The 25,059-nt window shown below is 61.0% G+C and overlaps 3 protein-coding genes and 1 long non-coding RNA gene across 21 annotated transcripts in view; 2 read left to right on the forward strand and 2 right to left on the reverse strand.

Annotated features, from left to right (window-relative positions):
• The window catches only part of Lrrc45 (leucine rich repeat containing 45), a 26,745-nt gene extending 19,577 nt beyond the window's left edge, over positions 1-7,168 (reverse strand). Inside the window, exons 1-18 of one of the 8 annotated variants that reach the window (XM_015504031.2) lie at positions 7,099-7,168; positions 6,486-6,741; positions 6,014-6,075; positions 5,593-5,663; positions 5,171-5,349; positions 4,733-4,966; positions 3,677-3,789; positions 3,240-3,298; positions 2,912-2,989; positions 2,589-2,724; positions 2,437-2,514; positions 2,245-2,356; positions 2,080-2,150; positions 1,614-1,706; positions 1,353-1,445; positions 850-1,023; positions 624-771; positions 43-544 (exon numbers count right to left, since the gene is read on the reverse strand). In XM_015504031.2, coding sequence (XP_015359517.1) covers positions 348-544; positions 624-771; positions 850-1,023; positions 1,353-1,445; positions 1,614-1,706; positions 2,080-2,150; positions 2,245-2,356; positions 2,437-2,514; positions 2,589-2,724; positions 2,912-2,989; positions 3,240-3,298; positions 3,677-3,789; positions 4,733-4,966; positions 5,171-5,349; positions 5,593-5,663; positions 6,014-6,075; positions 6,486-6,705 — 2,118 coding nt within the window. In that variant the 5' untranslated portion in view covers positions 6,706-6,741; positions 7,099-7,168 and the 3' untranslated portion in view covers positions 43-347. Of the gene's footprint in view, positions 1-42; positions 545-623; positions 772-849; positions 1,065-1,352; positions 1,446-1,613; positions 1,707-2,079; positions 2,151-2,244; positions 2,357-2,436; positions 2,515-2,588; positions 2,725-2,911; positions 2,990-3,239; positions 3,299-3,676; positions 3,790-4,732; positions 4,967-5,170; positions 5,350-5,592; positions 5,664-6,013; positions 6,076-6,485; positions 6,760-7,039 lie in introns of those variants that run through there. The other 7 variants (XM_015504035.2, XM_015504032.2, XM_048797019.1 and 4 more) reach the window with 7 other exon arrangements.
• LOC125614402 lies at positions 2,354-3,681 on the forward strand. Its single transcript, XR_007345008.1, has 3 exons — positions 2,354-2,530; positions 2,631-2,829; positions 2,953-3,681. It is a non-coding gene; the product is annotated as an uncharacterized LOC125614402 (long non-coding RNA).
• A 149-nt stretch (positions 7,169-7,317) lies between the features above and the next one.
• Positions 7,318-10,327, forward strand: Cenpx (centromere protein X). 5 transcript variants are annotated; one of them, XM_015504045.2, is made up of 5 exons: positions 7,318-7,436; positions 9,308-9,359; positions 9,446-9,499; positions 9,724-9,812; positions 9,893-10,327. In XM_015504045.2, exons 1-5 carry the CDS (start codon positions 7,407-7,409, stop codon positions 9,905-9,907), a joined length of 240 nt encoding a protein of 79 aa, XP_015359531.1. In that variant the 5' UTR covers positions 7,318-7,406; the 3' UTR covers positions 9,908-10,327. The 5 variants fall into 5 exon arrangements, with proteins under 5 accessions (XP_015359531.1, XP_015359530.1, XP_048653091.1 ...); XM_015504044.2 differs by having other exon boundaries at positions 7,345-7,436; positions 9,209-9,359; XM_048797134.1 differs by lacking the exon at positions 7,318-7,436 and adding an exon at positions 8,812-8,978 and having other exon boundaries at positions 9,204-9,359.
• Positions 10,328-11,675: 1,348 nt separating this feature from the next.
• Aspscr1 (ASPSCR1 tether for SLC2A4, UBX domain containing) overlaps positions 11,676-25,059 on the reverse strand; it is a 36,548-nt gene continuing 23,164 nt past the window's right edge. For 4 of the 7 annotated variants that reach the window (XM_048797049.1, XM_048797050.1, XM_048797045.1 and 1 more), the window contains 9 exons: positions 18,793-18,932; positions 18,460-18,541; positions 17,949-18,015; positions 17,063-17,125; positions 16,635-16,687; positions 12,428-12,479; positions 12,104-12,173; positions 11,860-12,035; positions 11,676-11,772 (listed from right to left, as the gene is read on the reverse strand). In XM_048797049.1, the coding sequence (XP_048653006.1) occupies positions 11,759-11,772; positions 11,860-12,035; positions 12,104-12,173; positions 12,428-12,479; positions 16,635-16,687; positions 17,063-17,125; positions 17,949-18,015; positions 18,460-18,541; positions 18,793-18,932 (717 nt within the window). In that variant the 3' untranslated portion in view covers positions 11,676-11,758. Of the gene's footprint in view, positions 11,773-11,859; positions 12,036-12,103; positions 12,174-12,427; positions 12,480-13,929; positions 14,027-16,634; positions 16,688-17,062; positions 17,126-17,948; positions 18,016-18,459; positions 18,542-18,792; positions 18,933-25,059 lie in introns of those variants that run through there. The other 3 variants (XR_007344971.1, XR_007344980.1, XR_007344979.1) reach the window with 3 other exon arrangements.

Raw genomic sequence — 25,059 nt, forward strand, 5'->3', positions numbered from 1 at the left:
GTCGACAGCGGCACACAGAGAAAGGCGCTGGGCCAACAGGCATCACCGAGAGCAAAAGTTCTGTATTCCAGACTGCGCTTGCGGTGGGAACGCCCTCCCTCCGCCGCCACTGTCCCCGCGTCGCGTCGTTTTGGGATCGGGACCCAGCAGCCCCTTCCTGTGCACGCGCACCCGTCCTGGCGTAGGGCTGGAGGGTCACTTTGGCTCGGGCCGCACGCCCATGGGCCGCCAGGTTTGTTTGTCCCCGTGGTTGAAAAGGCCTGAACTCAAGGCCTGCCCTTGAGGAAGGATGCTTCGAGGGATGCCACCCCTCGGTTCTCCCAAGGCGATCCTGCTTTCCTTGCCTTTCACTTTGGGGGACTCAGAGATCTCAGGGGAGACCCCTGGACATAAGCCAAGACGGCATTTTGTAGGAAGCTCGCCCGCTGGGCCTCCTCGTCCCGGATGCGCGCGATTTCAGCCTCTTTGAGTCTCAGCTTCTCTCGAAGGGACGCGTTCTCGCTCTCCTTGTCCAGCAGCGCCTCCCGGTGGTCACTCGCGATCACTGCAGGCGAGGGGCTCAGTGAGAAGGGGCAGCCGCCGAGACCCGTTCCTGCTCACTCTCAGGCCAGGTGTGAACGCACCTTTCAGCTGTCGTTCCAGGGCTGCCACTTTCTCCCTCAGAGTCTCCTGGGCTGTCAGCTCGGCCCGCAGGCGGCCCATCTGCTCCTGCAGCTCCACTCGCACTCTGGTCACCTCGGCTACCTTTTCCTGGTCTTTGTTGCTTAACTCCTGTGGGGTATGGGGATGAGACCCAGCAGCAGCAGCAGCAGGCACCCCTGGGACCTGCATCCCTGGAAACCCCACTACCTGCTGCAGCTCCTCTATGCGCCGTCGCTGCCCCTCCACCTGCAGGCTGAGCTGGCTGGCCCGCGCCTGGGCCTCAGCCACTGTCTGCTTCTGCTGTATGCAGGTGCCCTGAGCTTCATCCCGGGCTTGCGCCAGCAGCCGCAGCTTCTCCTCCAGATGAGCCAGGTGCTGTTGCTGCGGGCATGGGAGGCACTGCTGCCCCAGGGCCTCCTGGCCTGAGCAACAGTACACATATGCACCGACTCCCACCTCTGGGCAAGCTGAGGGAGGCTCCACAGTGCCACTTGTTATCTCTGTGCCTCCAGAACCATCCCCTGGTGCAACCCCAGGCCTGAGCCTAGCCCCGTTGGTTCCTGGTGCTGCCCTCTCCCCTCTCAGAGGCCTAGCTGTGGGGCCCACAGCCCTGGCCTTGCCCACGTTAGCCACATTCCCAAGGGCTCAATAGTCCCACAGGCCTTGCAGGGTACTGCAACCAGCCATGTGTACCTGTGGCCCTGCCTCACCTCCTCCAGGCGGGCCTGGTTCCTGGCCTTGATGAGCTCCTCCTCAGCCTGGCCACGCTCGCTAAGTGCTGCTGCCTTTACACGGCTCAGCTCCTGCACCGACACCACAAGCTAGCCCATCCTGCTCTGGCCCAGGATCCCTTCTGGGCCATGGGGCTGAAACCAGGAAGGTGTGCTCCAGGGTTCCAAGACGGGACACAAGTGGAGCCGCCACCCCTCGTTCACCCTAGGCTGGAGCTTGCCTCAGTCCACGTGGCTCACCTCCTCCAAGGACAGCCTCAGAGCCTCCAGCCTCTGCAGCCTCTCCTGCATGGCCCTCTCACTTTCCTCTAGGTGTCGGGTCATGTGCTCCACCTGCCCAGGAGTGGAGTCAGAGGTCAGGGTGGGGAGGTGCAGGCTCTCCAGCCCACCCCCATGGAATCCCTGCCCTGGAAGGCACATGTCTCTGGGGGCACCCTGAGGGTGCTGGTAGGAGCCAAGTACAAGGGCACAGCCCAGCCCTGGTGCCCTAGGATGCATGCCAGAGCAGGGCAGGTGGGCATCCCTTTGCCTGTGGGGAGCACACATCAGATTGCACTATACAACGCACACACATTGCCTGCCATCAGCAACTCAAGGCCAGTGAGGGGACCCCATGAGGGGTGGGCTTTGGGGCCACGGCAGCCTGTCTGTATGCACCAGGTGGATGAGGGAACCAGGGGCCCCATGATGTGCACCAAGAACGCACCTCCTTGAAGCGCAGTTTTTCGGAGTCCTCCATGTTCTGTCTGGCCCTTCTCTTCTCCATATCCAAGCGCTCTAAAGCACAGGAGGAAAGTGTGATGAACCTTCTCTGGGATGCTCCATCCCTGGGGCTCCCTGTCCCCTCAGTGGCAGGCCTGCCTGGGCCTACCCTCAGCCTGGACAACTCGAATCTTCAGCTCAGCTGATATGTTGGTTAGCTCCTGCCTGGTCAGAAACAGCTCTTCCTGCTGAGACTTTAACTTCCGCTCCAACTCATCCACCTGGAAAGCCAGCAGTATGGGCCGGAGCTGGGCCTGGCCCCATCTTGGCTCCCTGGGTGGTGACCCCATGACTCTCGTACCTGGTTTCGAAGCAGCAGGTTCTTTTCATTGGCAGCAGACAAGTCTCTGAGGAGCTTAGACTCCCGTTCTGAAGCTTCCTGAGTTGGGTGTGGGGTGAGTACCACTGATTACACTGCTGCCACCCCCACCTGCCCACCCGCACGTGCCCCACCTGCTGCTCCAGCCTGCGTTCTTTCTCTTCCCTCTGTGACAGACTCAGCCGTTCCTGCTCTGCTGTGGCCAGCAGCTCCCCCAGGTCCTGGGACTTCTGCTCCGACAGAGCCAGGGCAGCCTCAGTCATCTGCAGTCTGCAAGAAGAAGGGCCAGCCAGCTCCGCCCCAACTCCATCAGCAATGTCCGGGGGTCTCTCTCCTGCAAACCCAGCCAGCACTCACCTCTCACAGAGAGCATTCGTGAGTAACCACTGCCTCTGCCTATGCATAGGCCGTACTCCCTTCCCCTGCCCCCTGGGCACAGCTCCAGTGTTCTGCTTACTTGGCCTTGAGGGCATTGATGATGGAGTGCCTCTCCTTCAGGGCTTCCTGAAGCTGCCCCACACGTGCTGCCGATGCCCTGTGTGCAGAGGAGGGTCTGAGAAGCCCAAATCCGGGAGCCCTCCCTGGCCTGCCGAGCAGCCGCAGCCGTGGTTCCTTCTGCACCTGCGGCTCACCAAACTCGGAGCTGAGAGGGTGTGTTGCGCCTGCACTGACCCTCCAGCCCTCCTGGGGAAGCTCACAATACAACTCATTCTCATTCTCAGGCAAGTGACCCCAGGTGTGCAGCTGAGCTGCAGCCCCGCCTCCCCAACCCTGGGCCCACTCACTGGCTGCTCCTGGCCATCTCTTCTCGCTGCTTATCGATTGTCTCCATCAAATCCAGAAACTGGGGACAGAACAGGCCAAACCCTCTTCAGGGTCCAGAGACTGCTTGCCCTGCCCTGACCAAGCAAAGGAGAGCAGACGCCCACCTACACAGTTGGGCAACACTCAGCCCCTGGCCCCACTGCCTCATTCAAAGGAAAAGTGCCCTGCAGAGAGGAGCTGGAGGCTGGGACACTGGCTCTCACGTGGCACAAGGAAGTAGGACCAGGAGGTCACCTTGGGGGTGGTTATCTGTGCCTCAGAGGCTCCAAGGTCTGGAGGAAGGAAAGATGGGTATAGCACGGGTGCGAGGGAGTAGAGAGCGGGCCACAGCCAGCTGCATCCACAGCAGCCAGACTGGGCTTGGGCAGCTCCGAGGTCTGTGAGGGTGTCTGCTTACCTGCTTGGACTTCTCCTCCTGGAGGTACTGGACCTCCTTGCTGAGCAGGTGGGTGCGGGTCTGGGTCTCCTGGAAGGCAGTATGCCGGTCCTGGTTGTGCTCCATGGCTTGCTCTGTTGGAAGGAGCTGTATTACCCACTGGGTGGGTGTCTGCTCAGCCTTAGGAAAGGCAGAAGACTGGCCCAGCCCTGCACTGGCTATACTGGAAAAATGGCCATTTGGGAACCAACACTGTGGCAGGTACCATCTCTAACAAATCGACACACCCGCCTCCAGTGCAGGGGTCGGGGGGCTGGATGCAGGAGGTGCCTGGTATGGGGGCATCTCTTGCACATCTGAGGAGGTCACTCCACCACAAGGTGGCCACCATGCTGGAGCATCTGTCCTCCACCACAAAGGTTAAGGGCCACTGTACGACCTTAACAGGTATTCTGGAAAGACTTAGGCAGCTGTAGAAATCAAAAGCCCTTTCAACAGCTACTGCTTGCATGGAGGAAGGGCTAGGAACAGTGAGAACTTGGAGATGACAGAGGGTTAGGCAGAACCATCAGGAGGAGGTGACCCTGGGGCAGAGGAGTGTGGAAGAGGCCATGGTCCAGACTCTGGGCCCATACTCAGACTTCTGTGGCTAGCATTGTGCAATAGATGGAGAGTTATAAGATGTGGATCTGCTATCCTGGGGCTGAGGTGTCATCCACAGGGACTTGGGGGAGGGGTCACCAGTAGGAGAGGCCATAGCTCAGGCAGAAGCAGCATAGGTCATGTGGCCCTCTACCTACAGGGCTCATATGCACAGCCACAAACACAAGGATGACCAGGAGACAAATGCCAAGAAAATACCCTCCCTAGCTAGGGCCAGGGCTCCTAGTCACAGGGCCCCAGTTTGCCAGTCTGTGAAATGTGACATCCCTCCCCCATACGGGGTCCTAAGAACTGAACGAGCACATGGCTAAGTCCTCGACAGCAACAAGCAGCAGGCACCTAGTGGGGGGGTCTTCTGCTCTTCCCTCATCTTCCTGGTGCCTACCTAGGCTGGGCTACTCCTGATAAGCTTACCTGTCCACAGCCCTGAGCTGCCCCCTCCCATGGTGGACAGGCCTCTGTCAAAGGGCTTCATGCCTTGCTCCAAACTGAGCAGCAAGCAGCCTCGTGCACCCGTACCCACGGCTCTGAGGACATCACTGGGGACGTTGTTCCCAGCCAGGTCCAGCCTCCACAGGGTTCTGTTGCTGGGGAGACAGTTCACCAGGGCCCGGCCCCCCAGGAGGCCAACGTTATTCCAGCGCAGGTCTGGAAGGAAACCTGTTGTCACTAGATGGAAGGCACCTGGCAGGGTGGGGGAGCTGGCCTAGCCCATGTTGCTGCCTTTGCCTATGGTTGCCAACAAAGCAGGAAGCCCAGCCCACTCCTTCCAGCAGCAGAGGGATGAGGGAGCAGGGGATGAAGGAGATGCCCCAGGTCCCACCAGGGAAGCCCGAGTGCAGAAGGCCTCACCCAGCTGCTGGAGGATGGCATTGCCCTTTAGGGCCAGGGCCAGCTCCTCTGCCCCCTTGTGACTGATCTGGTTGTTGCGGAGGTCCAACTGCTGCAGGGTGCTGTTGGCTGCCAAGCCCCCACAGAAGGTGGCAAAGGCATCTTCCCATGTGCCCAGGTTGTTCCACTCCAGGGTGAGGCTGTGGGAAGGGGACTCGAGGTGCTCAGCCCAGTGGAGCACCTGACCTAGGGGGACCCAGGGCCTACAGATTACAGAGGCTGTGGGTTCAGGTCTCTGGTAGAGGTTGGAGTCTCCTGAGTGATTCATACCCACCTACTCCCCACCAACGGGTGTGGAACCCAGACAACAGGACTATGTCCTCTGGGGCCAGCCCCGAGCCACAGGGACCTGGGAGGTGCAGGTAGGTTGGATGGTGCTGTACCTCTGAATGGACTGGTTCTGTCGAAGGAGTTTTCCCAGAGCCTCAGCCCCTGCAGCTCGAAGGTTATTGCCCTAGGATAGGAACAGCCTGGCCAATTACTTCCTGTCACCCTAGTAGGTTCTGAATTCCACATCCCTACCCCTTAGAGCTTTGGTCAGGCAGTAGACAAGAGCAGGGAGGCAAGCTCTGGAAAAGGCACATGTCCTTTCAGAACCTAGTTTCCCTGTATCCTGGGACGGGTGCACTCAGCGTTTATGGGAGCACTGCCCTCAACACACACATGTGTGGTTCAATCAGAAGGGAGTCATGGAGGCCCTGGGCGCCAGAAGATCTTACAGACATGGTTTCTGGCCACTGTCAAGACCCAGACCCTAGGACCCTGCATTTCCCCCTCTCCTACCCAAAGTGCAGGCGGGCTCACCTTCAGATCCAGAAACCGAATGACAGTGTTGGCACACAGCCCTTGGAGCAGTAGTGTGGTTCCTGGATAAAGGAGATGAGTGGTCACTCTCTGCCTCTGCTGGCCCTGAGCCCTCACAGTGGGCCCCATCTCAGGGCATCTCCCCAGACACAGGAAGGAGGACTGCCCTGTTGTTCCCACTGTTCTGGGTTTACAATGGAAATCAGTCTTCTTGCTCCTTGTAAAGTTAGTTTGAAACATCTGCTGCCCTGCCAGGCAGCACTGGGCTGCTGAGACCTCAATGTTAAGTCTCCTCTTCCTCAGCTATACAGGGAAACTGCCCTCTGCTCCCAGGTTTGGGGAGGGGACACTTTCTCACTTTAGGATATACAGAGAAGAGGAAACAATCAAGTGGCACAGAAAAATTCCCTGCCTGCAGCTACAGAGGCCAGCCCTTTAAGTTGCAGAGGCCACCTGCAGCTCAGGCACCCACCTTCCTCGCTCAGCATACAGTCGCTAAGGACGAGCTCTGTCAACAGTGTCTGATTCTGCAGCAGCTTGCCCAAGGCCCTGCAGGTGTCCACCGTCAGGCTCTGCGTGGCCAGGTCCAGCCGGCCCCGTGGAAGCTGGTGCAGTTGCTGCAGGACAGCCTCCTGGGGTTCGGACCCACTCTCCTTGCACAGGCGGCTGTAGGAACGCCGGAACTCCTCCATGTCCTCGAGTGCGGACTGGGCCTCCCCTTCATGCTCCTAGAGACAGGCTCCACATGAGCCAGCTGGGCAGGCGACCGAGGGGCCTCCTCCCTGGGGGCCTACACCTAACTGCGGGAGGGACAGCCGCTAAACACCCGGCTCAGCGCGGGCACTCGTGGCGCCCGGGCGCGATCGGCGCCTCGAACGACGGGGGCTGGGGGTGAATTTCGCTAATCCTAAGGGGGAGGCCTAGGAGAGTGGGATGGGAAGGTGGATGGATGGTCGGGACCGCTCAAGGAGGGCGTCCCAGGTTGGCAAGGGAGGTCAAGGAAGCAGACAGGCGCGTCGCACGTACCCCGAACCCACCCTACGGACCCCGCGGCTCCCAGCCCGCCCTCGCGCCGCAGAACCCACTAGCAGCCTCCGCACTTCCCGCTGCCCGGGCGCCACGGTATCCAGGAAGAGCAGAGGACGCCGGGAACGACGCAGGGGACTACAACTCCCAGGAGGCGTTGCGGAGGAGTTGCTCACCAAGAACCAATGAGAGAGAAGGGCGGGCGCGCGCTGCAGAATGCAAGCCTAGGGACTTCGGCTCATTGGCTGGGACGTGGCGGTGTGGGGGCGGGGTTACAGGGGAAGCGCTCCGCATCATTGGCCAGGGGTGTGACCAGGCTCATTGGCTGAGGCGCAGGTTTCGCGGAGCGCGAGCTGCGGTGGCGGTCATGGAAGGATCCTGTGCGGGCTTCCGGAAGGTGAGACCCGTGGCTGGCGGGCTGAAGGTGCTCACGCTGCAGCCCCAGCGTGACACCTGAAAGGGCCCGAAGCCTGTCCGCGCGCTCTTCAAGGGCGAGGTATCGGCCAGACTGAGGGGTCTGCGGAGGCAGCCGGGCCGCCGCCCGCCCCTCGGTTCCACGGAAGAGTCGGCGCGCCGTCCAGCCTCGGAGCCGCAGGGCGTCCCACACCGCCCGGCTGCACGCTGGCCGGGCTCTGTCGGGGCAGAGGCGGCTGCGGCCTGCGTACTCACCGTGTGCGGGCGAAGCTGCCGCGCGGAGGCGTTCCCTAGGCGGTAGGGCCGGGATAGCCCCGGGCCCCGAGGACCTGGTCTTGGAGAGGAGGAGTTGCGAATCCCAGAGGGAAAGTCACTGCGGCTTGGGCACTGCCTTGAGACAAGACCCGGGGAGGGTCACAGCCTGTCGGGCTTTGGATTAAGCCCACCTGGACAGCTAGATCCTTGCGGGCTTTGGCTAGAGCTGGGGTTGTGGCCATTACACACACGCAGGCGTCCTCAGCGAGGGTGACAGAGGGGACTTGTAGCCTTGTGAGGCCTGTGTGGTGGGGCCCCGGAGCTTGGCATGTTCACAGTGCCTTTGCTGATCCTGCCTTCCTGGAAGTCACTACAGAATGACTCCAGCAGCTGTCGTCCAGCCCCAGGCAGTGGCTGCCTCTCCTGCGTGGTCTTCCAGGGCAGCATGCCAGGGGTCCTGGAGAAAACGGGGAAGGAGGCGCCTTCTCTGCCTCTTCTAGTACCGTCTTGGTATAGCACTTGATAAGCAGAACCAGCAGGTGGCACTAGGCTCCTGTTCTCGTTGACAGGACCCCTTCTGGCCACTGGGCTGTCTTCCCAACAGGTTCTTCACCAGCTCTCAGAACTTTGCCTCTGCATTCACTTTTGCCCATGCTTCTCTGCGCTGGGTGAGACGGTGTGGCCTCCCTGTGGCTGATGCTAGTGGCCTGGTGGGTGCTAGCTCACCCTCCCCTGTGTGACAGCCTGTTGTCTGGGCTCCTGGGTGCCCATTGCTGCTGCCCTCCCTCTTCTCCACCTGGCCCAGGATGCTTCCTTTCTCAACTGCTTCGGGCCCTGGTCAACTGCCAGTGACCCCTTGGCCCCACAAACTGCATGGGTTCTTCTTGTCCAGCTGCCCTGACCCCCAGGTTCACTCACCATATCACAGAATAGTGTCATCCTTTCAGGTGTCAAGCCACACAGAGGGAAGCCCAACAGCTAGGCCCCACCGCAGAGCCTACTTTTAAGACCTCAGCAGCCCAGTCTTTCCACGACAGTGCCCTTCCACCCACAACCTGGAAATGGCACCCAATTTCCTGCCAAGGAGAGCTTAACAGGTCTCGGGCCTCTGTCCAGCCCCTGCCTAGCTAACTGCAGCCCAACTCCTGCTCCCACCACACCGGTCACCTCCACCAGAACAATGGTGCCCCTTAGCACCCACTATGCAGCATGCAGCTGGTGCCAAGTGAGACAGTATTGGTGGGCACATCTTCCCAGGCCTCTGGAGCAGGTGCTGTAGCATCCCCTCTGCCCTGCCCATTGAACCAGGGCTCTGCTTCCTCATGGAGAGCCACTGCCCCTCAGGCCCCAGGGGTGGGTGATGCAACAAAGCCTCTCCCTTTCTTTCTCCCCAGAGCCCCGAGGGTGCAGGTGGCTCCCAATGGGATTTCTTATCCCTAAAGGGGGTCCCACAGGTCCCCCTACCAGCCCCCCTGGATAAACTCTTCCCCCTCAGCACAGCCAGATGCCTCCCTGATCCTGAGACCCTGGGGTGGCAGTGCTTTCAGCTGGAAGTCAACCCGTTCCTTCCAGAAGGGGTTGACCCTCCCTCCCCTCCAGGAGCTGGTGAGCAGGCTGCTGCACCTGCACTTCAGGGATAGCAAGACCAAAGGTGAGTGCCAGTGGGAAGCTTGCGGGAGAAGGGAGGTGTGGGGGTGTGGGGACAGGGTCTCCTGATGGCTCTCTTGTTCCTTACAGTCAGCGGGGATGCACTGCAGCTCATGGTGGAGTTTCTGAGGATCTTTGTTGTGGGTGAGCCAAGGGCCCAGCAGCTAAAGAGCAAAGAGCATTCAGAATTCTTTTACTTTTCAACGTGAACACTAAGCTTTTCTCAGTTCCCACAAACACCTAAGCTGTGCCCCTGACAGGGAGGAGCCACAGCCTGGCTCTTCTCAGGGGTGCCAGTGGGTGCAGGGGGTGGCGCAGGGCCAGGGCTCCAGTCCCCCGACTTTCACCCCCTCACTTCTCGGCATCAGAGGCAGCTGTCCGAGGGGTGCGCCAGGCCCAGGCAGAGGGTGCAGTGCTTGTGGACGTGGACCAGTTGGAGAAGGTGCTCCCTCAGCTGGTACGTGGAGTGCAGGATGGTCAGTCTGGGGGGTCCTGGGGGGTGCCTGGCTGGCTGCTGAGTGTCCTTCTCCCCAACAGCTCCTGGATTTCTAGGGATGTTCATCCTCCCTGAGGCCACCCCCAGGGTGGCTGAGTGTCTTCTGAGGCCTGTGGGGTCTGCAGTGCATTGACAACAGTATTATCACCTGGTTCCCAAGAACCTCCTCCAGTGTTTGAAGGACACTAAGGACCTAGCATTCGGTGCCCTTAATAGTATCCCGTCCTCGTGGCTCCCAGCTGATGAGACTCTAGGACACACAGGCAGGTACAGGGAACAGGCGGACTGGCCTGCTTCCCAATCCCAGCCATGCCACCACGTGGTGTGTGGTGTATGGTGTATTGTAGCCACCCCAGCATTAGAGCCTACCAGCAGCCTGTTAGCCATATGGGCCTCCCCTAGAGGATGCCCCCGCCCCCCAAGCTGTAAATTTATTCCCACAGACGAACACCAATAAATCAACATCTCTTCTCCCAGGCTTTGCCTTGTTCTTCCTGGTCACCAAAGTCAAGTTGCTTCAAAGCCTTAGCCTGCATGTCCCCTTTCATCCATCTTGGTAGAATGAAGCCACACCCTTAGGAAGGAGAGGATGGGCAACAAATGCCATGTGTGCACTGCCCACCAGGGACTAGGCCAGGCCACAAGACAAGAGCCTCTACACATGTGGCCAGCTCTCCTAAAACATACTCTTCCGTTCACAGGCCGCAGCAGGCAGTCATGTCCAAGAGCATTGCCATGTGCTGGTCTCAGGCCACGGGGCCCACTTACTATGGCCAGGACCAGGATACACAGGATGAGAGGGACCCAGAGACCAGATAGATGCTTCTAGGTCTTGTACCTGCTTCAAAGCCATGCTGAAATGAAAAAGGGCCTCTCCCATCCCTGCTCGCCAATGGCCCCAAGCAAAGTACAGGTCAGCTGCAGGCCATGCACACTGCCCGCCTCAGCAATGCAAGGCTGTGTGGTCCCATGCAGGAGGTCTGGCAGTCCCAACGCTCAGACTGGCCAGCTAGCTCCACTTGTGCTGGAATTCAGGAGGCACACAGGGTCTTCTATCCCTGTTCCCAGCAGCACCTTGTAGGGCTATGGAGTCCCCTCCTTGAAGCACCCAAAGCTGCTCTGTCAGAACACAGGGCAGGGACACCACTATACCACTGGGCACTTGGCATCAATTGTGGCCCCCTGGACTCCTGCAGGTTTCAGGTCTGGCGGGGGATGGGCACGTTTGGAGGGTGTGTATTCAGGCCCCAGGGCAGGACGGACAGCCCCTGCTCCTGCTAGGGCCCAGAGTAGCCTTGGAGAACCTTTGGAGGCAGGAGCTGGCCTGGGCATAAGCCCCACAGGTCCAAGGAGCAGCTGGGTAGGCAAGGGACTGCTCTGAGCTCCTGTGTGTCCCCACTCAGCAGGTGGGTGTCTGCAGAAGTCAGGAGATCTGCAAGGGAGGGGCTGGCTGGTGGTGACACAAGGGCTCCAACTAGTGGAAGTGCAGGAACTGGCTCTGCAGTCCTGCTGGGGGCCCAGGAAAGGGTCACCAGGAAACCCTATGCTAGGCCCTGCCCAGGGCGGCCCTGCAGGGGTAGGGGAGTGGCCTACTTTCTCCTCCTCCTCCTTTCTAGTAGAGTACTGAGATTAATTTGGTGACAATAAGGAGAAAGCCACTGCACCTAGGGTCTGGCCTGCCCAGACCTTTTGCAGGGGACACCAGAACTCTTGTATCAGGAACACCAGTCCAGCCAGGCTTCTCGGGGCCAGCCTGGTCGTTGTGGAGGAGTGAGCGGGACAGAGGCCTGGGGGCCTTTGCTTTAGGAAGGATGATGGAGAGCCTTGAGAGAAGCATGTCTTTATTCCTGCTTGGGGCGGGGTGGGGTGGGGTGGAGTCCGGTCCTGCGGCTCTTAGATGGCAGCTCTCACCTCTTGCTGGCTGCAGCACAAACACACGGGGATGACTGTGGGTCCTGGGACCCTTGCCCACCCTGCTCAGCCAGCCCTGCCTGCCCACCACCAGCACCTGGCAGCCTCAGCCACTTGGGCACCTTGCCCGGGTTCCTCCTCATGGGTTGCACTGCCCCTGGGAGAGACCCAGGGGGTCCCAGTGCCCCCTCCTCAGCTGCTGGCTCAGACTCCAGAGGCACAGCACCAGGGGTTGGCAGTGGCAGGGGAGACCTGGTGGCCCTGGACATGCACCTGGGATGAGACACAAAAGTCAATACGGCTGGCACTGCCCAGGAGACCCCTGAACCCAGGGCACTTACCTAGCCACCAGCACATCCGCTGCAGAAGGGGAGATGGTGTGTTCCAGCAGCCCTGGCTCCAGGTAGAGGCCTGCAGAGGCACAGTCTACCCTCAGTCCCTTGGGGGGGGGGGGACTCCCCCACCTTCCACCCACACTCAGCTCTGGGAGGGTGTTTGCCTGGGCGGGGAAGTAGGCATCTGGGTACAGACCTTCCCTCTAAGACCCACATGAGGTCCCCAGACTGAATACCCTCCAGGACTTCCTGCTTTGGGCATCAAATAAGCTGGGATTCATGGTACAGGGCAGTTGGCCAGGGTCAGCAGCATGGTGGTCTCCCACTCACCTGTTGGTTCCTCAGCTCCGAAGTGTACAAGGGCCGCAGGGAAGAGGTTTGCCTGCAAAGGGGAGGGGGCTCAGGGGCTGGGCAGCAGTCTGCTGAGATAGCCACATCTCCTCCCTACAACAGCCTGCCCAGTTTGGATAGGGACCCAAAGGACCTCCCCAAGCCCCACCTGGAAGTGCACCCATTTCTGTGACTCCTGCATTTCCCATCTCTTCCCTCCCACCCTTCTGCCCTCGGCAGGGTGAGTAGTCAGCACTCTGGGGGCCAACTTCAAGGCCAACCAAGTCAGAAGGGACAGTGCTGGACAGGTGGTCTGGGAACCAAGGATGTCAGGGCAGGGCAACCTGCTGCTATCTAGGAACACAAACCGTGAAGACAGGGGATGCCTATGACTCTGCTGACCGTCCATACTCCCCATACCTGGTATTGCCCCCAAACTGGGGGACTCTGGGCAAGGGGTCTTCCTTTGGGCTGAGGGGATGCACTCAGACCCAGTGGGAGATAATAGTGTCATGGGAGGGCAGGCCTGGGCTTGAGGTGGGCTGCTGGTTCCCAGAGCCAAGCAGCTCTGGGGTCCCAGGCTGAGTGCCCCAGCCAAGGCAGGGCATCCCTCTGGCTAAGCCAAGAGGGCACAGGCTGCCAGAGTCCCCGAGTTCCTCATGTCCACTCAAATAAGGCTCTGAAGCCCAGGAGTCTAGCACCAATTCCTCCCCGAAGCGGGCAGGGGTGCAGGTTCCTGCTTGGGGACTGGCCTCACTTGCTTGGGCACCAGCGGGGGAATTGAAGTGTACAGGCCCACATGCCTCTGACGCCTTGGGCATGTGGCTCTGAGAGCATCAGAGCTGCAGAGGCCTGAGAGCCACCAGTCAGGGCCTCTAGATCTTCCTCCTCTCCGCCAGGGCCTCTGCACCACCAGAGGAAGGTGGGGGCTGGGCCCAGCCAACAGGCCTGGGGCTCAAGCTATATTCCTGGAAGGAGCTACAGCTGCTAGTTGAGGGTGTTCTCTCCCCGAGGCTCCAAGCTGCTGGGAGTGCCCAGGGCTTGCCAGGTGGGTGGGGTTGGGGAATACGAGTAGGCTTCAAAGGCCAGGCCTAGGAACACTGAAACCTCAGCCTGCAGCCGGCAGCAAGGGACACAAACAAGGGCGGTGAATGCTTTGAAACCCAACTGTGGGGCAGGCATCAAAGCCTAAGAGGAGGCCTGGGGTGGGGGCCTACTCAAAGCCCCTGCAGAGGCACTGGAAACGGAAGCCTTCCTTGGTGGAGCACGGTGGTTCTTGCCCTCACGTGAGCCTCCCATGTGGCTGGCCCACCTCCACACCCAAAACACGTGTCCCTATGGGACCTGGCCAGGGTTCAGACGCAGGCCACCGCCCCACAGGCTCATCTGGGAAGTTCGCCCCATCAGCACTGGCCATGTGCTCCGCACCCACCCCAGCTAAGTGGGCTCCCTTGGAAGCTTCCAGGAGGGACCACACAACTCCCTCAGGTGGGGCCCCTCACCTGGAACTGCCTGTGCAGAGGGGCAGTCAGGACCAGGAGCACCAGGCGAGGGAAGGGACCTGCAGGGATCCCTGGAAGAGCAGCCAGCACTGCTGCGCTGAAGGGACGAGGAGGTGGGGCAGCAGGCCGGGCAGCATCAAGGCGGGTTAGTGTGCAGCGGCTAAGCCCGGGCCTCCTTGAGCCTTATGGCACCTCCCACCTGTGGAAGCCTCCAGCTGGGCCCCCAAGAAGGCCCAAGGTACCTGCCCTCCAGGACCCAGGAACTGCCCCATCTTCACTGCCACCTCCTGTTCAGGCCAAAGAGCCAGGCAGCAGAGAAAGGCTGCCTCCATCTCTAAGCACAACCAGGTGTGCCCAGGCTGAGACCTGCTCAGAGGCAGCAAGTGCCTCCAGCAAGTGCCTTTTCCCTAAACCCAAGGGACAGCAGGCTATGCCTTCCGAGGGCAGGGGCCACAAAGTCCCTGATTGTGGGGCTCACATGCTTCCTATGGGCTGATGCCTTGGGTGGGAGCCGAGTCTCATCTGACCCAGGCTGCGGGGTACGCCAGAAAGGACCCTTGGAGCTGCTTACTCCTTCTGGCAAGCTAGAGTCTGGGGCCTACCTCCACCCCTCACCTCCTTCTCTGCTCTCAACCTGGAGACAGGGCATTGCAGCAGGGCCAGCCTGCGGGTACAGGCTTGAGGCTCTGGGGAAGGAATCCTCTAGGGGAGTCCTCTAGTCCCCCTGGGCCAGCCCCGCCCCCAGCCAGGCCTTCCTGCCCACCAGTTCAGGGCTCAAGACCTGAGTGAACAAAAGCCAGCAGAAAGGCGATCCCACCACCTGTCCACCAATAGCCCCTGTTGGCCACTCTGACCCATTCTTGGGGCTGAGCACTGGCCAGGTTGCCAGGCCCTGGCCCAATCCCACCTGCCCATCCCCAGTAGACCCACAGAGAAGGGGTGGGGACAAACCTGACTACAACCTTCAAACCAACTGCTCCCCAAGACTTGGGGACAACTGAGAGCTCAGATGGGAGAGGAAAGTTGGGGACATCAAGAAAGATGGATAGCAGCTGACACACAGCCCCAGAAAACAGAGGGCAGGAGAGACGGAACTCCTCCATGCCTCAGTGGCACCACAGGCCAGGCAGACACAGGGCCTGAAGCTCAGGTCGAAAGGCCCCTGGAGAGCAGTGCTGGCCTTAAGGGCCCTGTGCAAGGTGGTAGGCGGGGGCTGAGAAGGGCGAGGTGAGGACCCTGGCTCAGGGCAGCACCCTCACCAGGGTGCTCCGGCACAGGAACAGGGTTTGCCTGTTCCCATTTGGAGAACGGTTCTTGTCCTCACTCCTGACCACCCCAACAGTCCTCCCAGAAAACCCTTGCTGTCCTAGGCCAGTGGTGTCCCCCATAGGCACCCCACACCATCGTTCTCTTAGGCAGGCTGGGCCAGACAGCCCCAGGCGGCAGGCAGTCAGAGCACAGCCCTGCCAGAGACCTGAAAGCTGCGGCTTCCACGCCGCCGCCTGCTCACCCGCCGGAGGGAGGCAGGCTTCCTTCCCTCAGCCCTGCCAGCTCTGATGATGGTGGGCATGGGCGCCACCCCTCACAAGGCCCTGAGGCTCAAGGCCCAGCAGATTGATGGAAGGAGACAGCTGCTGGTGGTGGGGGAGTGTCACCAGGAATCAGGCACGGTGGACTGGAGGTGCCTGAGGCTCAGTGGGGGAGCCTCCTGATGGGGGCGGGGGAGTTGGACAGCGGCCCTCCATGCCAAAGCATCTTCCAAATTCAATGTTTATCAGCAGGCTGGCCAGCAAGGCAGGGAGGGGTACAGAGGGAGAAGCCTGGCGCCTGGGGCTTTACGGGCCGAGAGGGGACGACACTGTCACAGGCCGGCTATTGCACCTCCACGCCCCTCGCTTGCGGGTGAGGCTTGGTGAGCTTCCGGCCCGCCTGCCAACTTTGTACCCCACCTCACCCCAATGGTGGTGGCTCTAGGCAGCCAGCAGAGCCTGTCACCCCCAACCCAGACCTCTACAGAGGCCTTTGGGCTGCCTCTGTTGTTAATTAAAATATCTGAAGATTCTTTGAAGAGGAAACTATTAGGCCAGAAGGGCTGGGGAGGCTCCAGCTGCTCTCCCAGGGGGCGCAGGGACAGGACATTCATCCCTCCTGGCTCTGCAAGGCAGCAGGGCAGGGCACAGGATTAAGTGGCCGCCCAGCGCCAGGACCTCCAGGGGTGGGTGGTAGGGAGTGGTGGGCCAGTTGGGGACCAGGGGAAAGGCCGGGCCCAGGAGAAGGCAGGAATATAAGCTGGCAAGAGCCCCCCAGCCCAGGTCCCCAGTCCCTCTCAGGCAGTCATTTCCAGCCAAGGGCTCCACCCAGTCCTGCCAGGGCCCTTCCTCACCCAAGTACTGGGCAGGGGACTAGTGTTACCCAACAGTCCAAGGGCCAGGACCTTCTGATGGCCCCAGCTCAGGATGGCTGGCCAGTCAGGCAGGCAGGCCCATCCCCGCCCTGGGGCCAGGCAGGAAGCGGAGGAGGTTGGAAAGCCCTGTCAGAAACAACTTCAGAGGCCACGCTGCTCCCTCTGAATTCCCGGCTCTAAAAGGCTTTATTACCGCCGCAGCCTGCCAGGGCACTCCTTCCCAGCCGCAGGCCTCGCCCTGCCCAGCCTCCTGCCCTCAGCGCGGCCACCCCACCAGCACCCCCAGCAAAGCAGGTAGTACCTGGAAGAGGGTCAGCGTGTGGTCATCCAGGACTGTTCTGGGGGGGGCGACGACTGTGGAGGGAAGGCACTGTGAGGAGACCAGCCCGAGGGCTCCTTGCTCTCCTCTGTGGCTGCAAGAGTCCGGCAAGGGGTCCAAGGGGCTGGGGCAGACCCACCCAGATGCAGTTCTCCCTGGACCACTGGCCTCTCCCTGTGGACTGAGCCACAAGGTGGGGTTCAGGACACTCAGAGCCTCCCTCCCACCTCTGGCTCCTTCCTGCCTCCCCACCAGGTCCAGCCATGACACTGACAGGCGCTGGTGGGGCCCTCAAGAGCTGGTGGGGCCAGCTGCAGACTGCACGAGAGTGGAGGTGGGCGTGTGCCTGGGCCTGGACCCAGGAAACGGGGAGGGCAAGGAGTGGGCAGAGCGCAGGAGAAGGCACTCACACAGGTGAAACGGCAACTGGGGATTCCCCAGGTGGCTCCGCACGAAGTCTCGCAAGTCCCCCACTGCAAAGAGGGAGGGGAGCAGAGGGCTTCTCAGGAGAGGCCCACACGCCTGCTTTCAAGGCCTACCTTAAACCCCCACTGCCAGAAGCCCTGCCAGCCAGGGCACCATCAAGTCAGCCTGGGCATACGGTCCCCACAAATTGGATTCTGCTTCCACCTTCTTGGCAGAGGCCAAACAGGGATGGGAATTCCCACACTGCTCCTTCTTCAGCATCCCAAGGCTCAGCCTGGCTGGACCACCACGCAGGCTGCTGGGCCCCGCTGCAGGGCAGGCCCACTCACCCCCAGCCATGTGCCTCGCCAGGCCCAGGGCATCCCCTGTGCCTCTTGTCACCCAGCACCCCAGTCTGAGCCCTGTCCAGGGGGAAGGCTCCCTCAGAGGCTGGTGTTCCACTTTGCCCCGGCTATCCTGGGAAGATCAGCCACCGAAGCCCCCCCGGGCCCCTTCTGCAAGGTGGGCCCTGAGCCACCCTTCCCCTGGATGCCTGGTCCATCATGCTCCGAATAAACACCTGTACATGAGCCTCCTTCAGCCAGGACTGAGCCCCGTCCCCCTTCCCCCCATTGCAGCACCTCTGACCCGCATCACACCCTGATCCTGCTCTCCAGCAGGGCCTGTGGCCTCCAGGCTAGCTCAGGCCAGGGAGACTTGGGGAGTGGGTGGGGGAACTCAGGCAGGACTGAGCTCCTGTGGCCAGAGCCTCCTCATGGTCTGTGTCCAGGGTCAGAGCCCTCTGGCTGTCTGCAGAGAGCCCAGAGGGAAATGGCCAGTGAGAAGGGCTCAGAGGGCCCCCACCTACCCCTCCACAGCAGGGCCACGTACCTGTCTCGCTGGGGCGGAAAAAGCCCTGCAGGATGTAGCGGTCAGGGAAGAGGACCCTCAGAACCACCTAGGCCAGGACAAGTGGAATGGCCATCAGGGACTGTCAGAGTTCAGACTTGGCACAGGGAGATGCCCCCATCAGCCCCCAACCCGAGCAGTGTCAGCTGCCCCCCAGTTTAGCAGAGCCAAATCCCAGGCTGGGGACAGAGATGGCCAAGCCTGTGTGCACATACATGCATGCTAAGAGCAGGTGTTTGCTTTGAAACCTGTGGTCTTAGCACTGCAGAAAAGAATTTCACCATCAAACGCAGGCGCCTGGCTGGTCAGGCAACAGACCATGGCTGCACAGGCCTCCCACCTTCCACGAGCCCTGGTCAGCCCATCTAACCCTAACCTGTCTCACGACTGCCGGCATGAGCCCTGGTGGCCTGCTGGCCACGTGCTGAGACATCCCTGCAGGGGGGCCACAGAAGGCCCTGCTCAGACAGCTCCCGCTCCCCGCCCCCCTTACCTTTGGGTAGCGCTCCAGTTTCTCCTTCATCTGAGCTTCCCTGAAGGCCCTGGTCACCAAGGGGGCTTCTTCCAAGCGTTTCCTGTGGCCAGAGGGGCGGAAAGTCCAGGTCTCCCCAGTCAGAACAGAGCCCCTCAGGAGCCACTGAGGGTTTCTGGCACCCGACCCACAGAGGTTTTGCTAAGGGCATGGGTGCCAGGGCCCTGGCCAATGCCCAATCCTGGCAGCCCTGTGCACCCCGGGGAAGACCGACCGGACCAGCAGCCAGAGGCAGAACCCGCTTGGGGCAAACCATGGAGAAAAGACAAGATGCTGAGGGGCTGGGTCACCCACCGCTCACTCTTGAGCTGGGCCAGGCGTCTCCTCACGTCATCCACAGTCACCTCGAAGAACTCATCTGGCAGCTCTGCTGGCCAGGCCTGCAGCAGGTCCTCCAGGTCAGGGTGGCAGACCACAGGGTCTCGGTCCACGGGCTGTGGGCAAGGGGCCTCAGCTGACCTGGGTGTCCTGGGGCTCTTGGCCACGTGCCCTCTCTCCGTCTCTGCCCACCCCTCCCAGCCCACCTGCCAGCACAGGGCCAGGGAAGCCTGGAACAGAGGACCAGGGGACAAGCCCAGACAAGCTCCTTCAGGGCTGAGCCCCGTCCCCTCCCCCACTGCAGTACCCCTGACCCCCATCACACCCTGCTCTTGCTCTCCAGCAGGGCCTGTGGCCGCCAGGCTAGCTCAGGCCAGGGAGTCCTGGGCAGTGGGTGGGGGAGCTCGGGCAGCTCCCCTGCACACTTTCTGCTTCAGTGGGGGAACCCCAAGATTAGGAATCCACTATGGAACAACACCCCTGTTCTTGGCCACGTCAGGGGCTCCACAGAGGGGAGGCGCAGTGACAGTCACCAAATTAGAGTGTTGGCAAAAACCCCAGCAGCTGTCCCCGCTGCCCTCTCAGCCACAGCCCATGGCCAGGCTGACTCCATCTCTCCCTGCCCTGGGGAACAAGCCAACCCTCCCTCTGCCCACCCTGGGGACAGAGGAAGGGACAGCGTCACTCCTAATTGGCATCAACAGCAATGAAAATTACAAGGCAGACCCGCTCCATTTGCGGTGCTCTGGGAGGGTAGGACACCTCCCGGGGGCAGAGGCCACCCCACAGAGCCAGGCTTGACCGAGGTGCCCAGCTGGGCCAGCAGGGCCCATAGTGATCCTGTCCTCTCCCACACAGAACAACAGAGATATCGGAGAGGGAGGTGGCCCTAGGAACCTACCCTCTGCTCCTGCCCTGTATCACAAGGGCCCCTATGGTCCCCAAGTTGGCCTGGGACCCCCTTCTACTCCTCCAACACCTGGGGATGGGATGGCAGGCTCTGGGAATGGCACCTCCTTCCTCCCTTCCTGCAGCCCTCCAGCAGCTGGGCCAAGCCCTGGTCCCATGGCCCTGAAGGTGTCCTTCCAGGCCCAGGCTGGTCAGCCCTGCACAACATTTGGGCACCAGCACCCTCAACACATCCACACTGGGGGACAGCCCGACACACACCTGTTCCTGGTGTCTCGGGCCTACACCCAGATCCTGCACATGGACGCCAGGTCCCTGTGGCCCACTAATCATATAGCTATGTCATGCCTCAACCAAGGGCTGCAGCCAGGAAGCCCCTCTGCTTGGGTCACAGCCTTGGAAGAATGGCCAAAGGAGCTGGCTGAGGCCCAGGCAGGGACCCGTACCTGGCTGACCAAGGCTCCAGGGGCTGCCCCTTCCGAGCCACGGCCATGCTGCAGCAGCCGCAGGCGGTCTCACGCCTGAACTCTTTACTAGCTGCCAGGCACCAGGTGCCCTGTGGCCAGTGTCTGCATTCCAACAGGGCTGTGAGCTCGCTGGGGCCCCAGGAGAGGGCAGGCAGGACATGGATGGGCCCAGAGCCAGGAGCCTCCACATCCAGGTCTGGCCAGTCCAGGCTGAGATCCTGATGTAGATGTGGCCTCCAAGCCCCAAGCTGAGGGGCAGGTTCTGGTGGCCTGATCCAGTCCCTCCTCTGGAGGGTCCAGCCCAGACCCAGAGGATCTGAGTCCACACTGGCTGCAGCAGGCAGGTGACACAGTGATGGCGCCACACCAACACTGGCCACTCAGACAGGCCCCTGTGCCCAGAACTCAGCAACAAACAGCAGAAGTCAGAGGCCAGCAAAGCCAATCCCAAGAAGGGCATGCCATCCTGGGGCATCCAAAAAGGACAGTGGGTTACAAACACAACCACACCCTGGGAAGTACAATGACCCCGAGTTTTACAGTCCCCACTGCTGGTCAGGGTTACAGGGGCAATAGCCACCTGCTTCATGCTGCAGGGGCCACTGCATTTCCGAGCAAAAATAAAACTGACAGAAATTCTTGTTTCAGACCCACCCTGGCCTCCCAGAGTCCCACTCTGCTCAGGAAGACTGTCTATCGAACAGGACCAAGAGCCAGGGTCCTGCTCAGGGCCAGAACAAGAGGATGATCGATGGATTTCCCGGGCCCCTTGCACACTGGCTTTCAAGGGCTACAGGAGCAAGGTGCCCGTGGGAGCCTGCTGGGCGAGGTTGAGGCTGCATGAGCAGCTGCGGACGGGGCCAGATATCCCAGGAGCACTGGTGGCGTCTGTGGCTGGGCTGATAAGAAATGTCACTTTGCCACCAAATGGCAGTGGGAGAAGCCAAAGCACTTATGGAGAGTGGAGAGACCATGGCCTGCGGCCAGCCCAGGAGTTCCCACCACAGGGAGGGCCCTGGCGGACATCTCAGTATGGGAACGGGGGAGCAGGCTGAGCACCATCTCGAGTGCCCGGCCCTGCTCACTCAGGACGCTTTGCCCAGCGCCCGCTCTATACTGCTGTTCCGTCGGCATCCACAGTTCCACACGTGGCTCCTGCCCAAGGGGACTGTGGAGATGGTTCTGGATGGAGATCAGGTCTAGGGAGGAGACACCCCAGCACAAGAGAAGATTTATGGTGGTACCATGGGGACCATCAGAGGTGGCTTGAGGGGCCTCCAGGAGGGCCTGATGTCCAAAGGCAGGTAGCCTTCCGGCTGGTGGGGACAGAGGAAAGGTGCAGGTTCTGCTGTCCCTGTGGCCAGGACAATGCTGAAATGAGAGATGCAAAGGGTAGTGCAAAGGCAGCGCAGGAGCGCGGGCCCCTCCTCTCCCCACAGCTTGTTTGGGAGGGCTGCGGAGATCTCTATTTCCACCTGGCTGAGGCTGGGAGCGGGCTCCGGATCAGTAAGAGCTCTTGGTGGCTGCAGGGAAGGGCGTGGGCAGGAGGGGCGGCGCCTAGGCCACCAGGCTCTCGGACGAGCAGTGGTACAAGGTGAAACTTTTTTGAAGAGCCCAGGGGCTTGGTGTGATTTCTCTCCCCACAAAGATGGACTCTCCAGAGGCTGCAGGGACCCAGCCGGGTGGGCAGATCCCAGAGCGCCTGCTTCAGATGCCTCTCTGCAGCCAAGGTGGCTCCCATGGTGTCCAGGATCCACCTGCTCACCAGAGGACAGTTTCTCACCCTTGGAGGGGACATGGCACCAGGCTGGTTTGTGTCTCACGCGTCTCTGGGCCCAACTTGTGGAAGAAGTCGCCTAGGCCCTCAGAATCATATCCTCGTGGTCAAAACCAGCCAGAAGCAGGTGTGGGAGGTCCTCAGGGGCAATGGGACCAGGCGGCCCCAGGCTTTTATCTTAAGTGATAAAAACTCCACAGAATTGCTGGGAGACACATGCACTCGCGTCCACGTTTACGTCCCGCCCTGTTTGTTCTCTCACGCCTGTGCGTGGGATGCCATGCTTCCTGTACCGCCCTGCAGTGCACAGCTCTGCTGGGAACTCAGGGCTCTTGCACTCATGCCAGGGCCTCCAGCAGCAGTGCCTCAGTGCCCACAGCCCCTCCTGGACGTCCCTCTGTCTCCAGGTAATCTGTGCCATGCCCTGCAGTTGCCACCCTCCCCACCTCCTGAGGCGTCTGTCTAACTGGCCAGGGAGGAGCTCACTGGTCTGGATGGGGGGGCCCCGAAGGTTGTTAATGCAGTAATACTACCAATCCGAGGGGGAAGCGACTGGCCTCGTCAGGCCATCCTGTTGGAATGAAGGGACTGTGGAGGTGGGGTGAGGCTGGAGAGGGGCCACAGGGTTGCCCTGAAAGGTGCCTCTGCCCTGGGCCCCGCCCCTGGCTTCCCTCTTCCCAGTGCCATGAGTGCCGCAGCTTCTTCCTCCGTGCACTTCCCCGTGTGGTCCTCGCCTCAGGCCCAGAGCAATGGGCTCGGCCAGTTGTGGACCGAACCTCTGAAACCATGAATCAGAATGAACTTCCTCCTCTAAGTGGTTCTTGTAGGGTATTTTAAAAAGAAATAAAACCTCACTAACACAGTGCCGATCAAGTCCCAATCCCCTGAATGGGTTCCAGACCTGGGCCCTGCAGGAGATCACAGGTCCACGGGAACCTCGATGTGCTGAGGAAGGCTGAGGGAGGGGCCAGGACCTCCTCGGCGCTTCTGACTGCTGGTTTCCACAGGTCACGCCTCCCGCGCTGCTCCAGAGGCCTCCCGGCAGCCCCACGAATGTCAGCACCTCCACCCAGAACGTGCACTGGCCTGCACCCAGAGCCCAGTCAGCTTCCAAGGACACCACCTTCCGGTCCAACCCCTCTGTGTTAGGAGACCTGGTCTCCTCACTGGTGCCCACGTGCTACAGCCAGAGGAGGGGCAGGAGGACAAACGGACCTGTCACAGTGGAGCCAGTGAGGGGCCAGCTCCGAGGCCTAAGTGTGCTACGCCTAAGCATGGAGGCGTGTGATGGGCAAGGAACTGAGGTCAGAGGGAGCAGCTGGCCAGCAGGGGGGAGCTCCATGGGTGGCCAGCCTCACTGCGGTCAACGGGCCATGAACCCCAGACTTAGGAGGGAACCCCCTCGATCAAGTGGTCCAGGGAACCTTGTTTCCTGCAAACTCAGAGCCCTGGTAGACTTCCAGGCCACAGCCTCCAGTGAGGGCCACAGAGAAAGAAATTGGAAACGAAGCCAGGTGGGCAGGAGAAAAACCAGGAGGGGCCAAGCTGAGCAGAAGGCAGGGGCCCCAGCGGACTGCAAACGTGGTGACAATGGATGCCCAGGCAGCCCAGAGGAGGGCAGAGAAGACACTTAGGAGGGACACAGAGTCTCCGGGGGAAGATGGGGTACCACTGTGGGCAATGTCCAGCCACCCCCGGCCAGCTGGCAATGCAGACGCAGTGACCACCCCAGCAGGCAGACCCCAGATAAGGAGGCCCACACAGCCTGGTGTGCAGGGTCTGGTGAGCACCCAGTCCTGGAGCTCTGCTGCCAGGATCTCCCAGGACACGATGGGGAACACCTGTACACTGCCTGAGGCCATTTCACTCCCAAATCCCAACTTTCCACAAGGACTTGGGTCCCTTGTGCTCTCCCTCAGCCCCCCGCCTCAGCCCCCTGTCCGAACGGGTTCTGGTGACAGGGAATGCGAAGCCTTTTCCCTTGAGGCTGAGCTCAGATGAATCACTGCGAGAGGGAGGCCGGGATGCCGGCCAGACCTCTCCTGCTACTCTCAGGGCCAGGCGCCCTCAGGAAGGAGGTGCTGGGGCACGTGGTCACCACCAAAGGCTCTGAACAGCACAGTGGGAGGTGGCCATGCCTGAGGGAGAGGCCAGGCCTGGACCTGGGCTCAGGGGCTACACAGCAGGGCAAGGTGCCACCCGCATGGCCTGGAGCAGCCACGGCAGCCGGCAAGGTGTTGGCCATGAGCCCCCAGGAAGACGGCACCTGACCAGGTCTGGGCACAACACCCACAGCACAGCCACACACGGCCAAGGAAAGCACCAAAACAGGAGGTGTCAGCAGCAGGGACAAGGTCCCGAGGAGACCCGGCACCCGCACCTTCTGCAGAAAGACACGTGGGCTCTCCAGCCCCATTCCCACCCAGGTCACCCTGGCGTCCGACACCTGGCACAGTGGGCACACCTCTGGAGGCTGCACTCAGGGTGGTCAGCTCAGAGCATTCTCTCCCAATACCACAATGTCCCCTGACCCTGGTTCACCCTGGCCCATAGAGAAACAGCAAGAGGCAAGGGGCAGACAATGCCACCATCCAGGGCCTCTCCTACCCTTTCCAATCCCACAGATGCCCCAGACACACTGAAGGTCTGATAAGCTGCAAACAGCTCTGGACAAACAGCTCCACCTGGCAAGAGGACGGCCACAGCTGAGGCTCACAGCACACACAGGCCAAGGGGCAGGACTCTGCACCCAGCTGGAGGCGGAGGGGGGGGCACCCCGAACAGGAAGGCGCATCCCGGGCACGCCAGCACCGCAGACCTGGCTCTCAGACACCTCTAAGGCGGCCAGAGAGCGCCACCCAGCGCCCCCGCGTGCTCAGCAACAGGTTCTCGGCTTCCTTGAGGTCTTCTTCCTGAACTAACTTCTCTAGTGTGAACACAAGTTACTTCCGTCACAAAGAAACAAGGAACATTTCTTTAAAAGAAGACTGCACAGGCTGGGAACACAGCTCAGTTGGTAGTTGGCTGCCTTGCATGCACAGGCCCCGGGTCCAATCCCAGGGCGAAGCCAAGCTGTGTGAGCAGGGCACG

Source organism: Marmota marmota, unplaced genomic scaffold, assembly GCF_001458135.2.
Source record: "Marmota marmota marmota unplaced genomic scaffold, marMar, whole genome shotgun sequence".
Lineage (NCBI taxonomy): Eukaryota > Metazoa > Chordata > Mammalia > Rodentia > Sciuridae > Marmota > Marmota marmota.

Coding starts and splice junctions, on each gene's coding strand:
- Cenpx (XM_048797129.1), top strand. CDS start 8,889: ATGGTGCCCCTTAGCACCCACTATGCAGCATGCAGCTGGTGCCAAGTG. Junction 9,360..9,445: donor CAGGGATAGCAAGACCAAAG/GTGAGTGCCAGT, acceptor TGTTCCTTACAG/TCAGCGGGGATGCACTGCAG. Junction 9,500..9,723: donor TCTGAGGATCTTTGTTGTGG/GTGAGCCAAGGG, acceptor TCTCGGCATCAG/AGGCAGCTGTCCGAGGGGTG.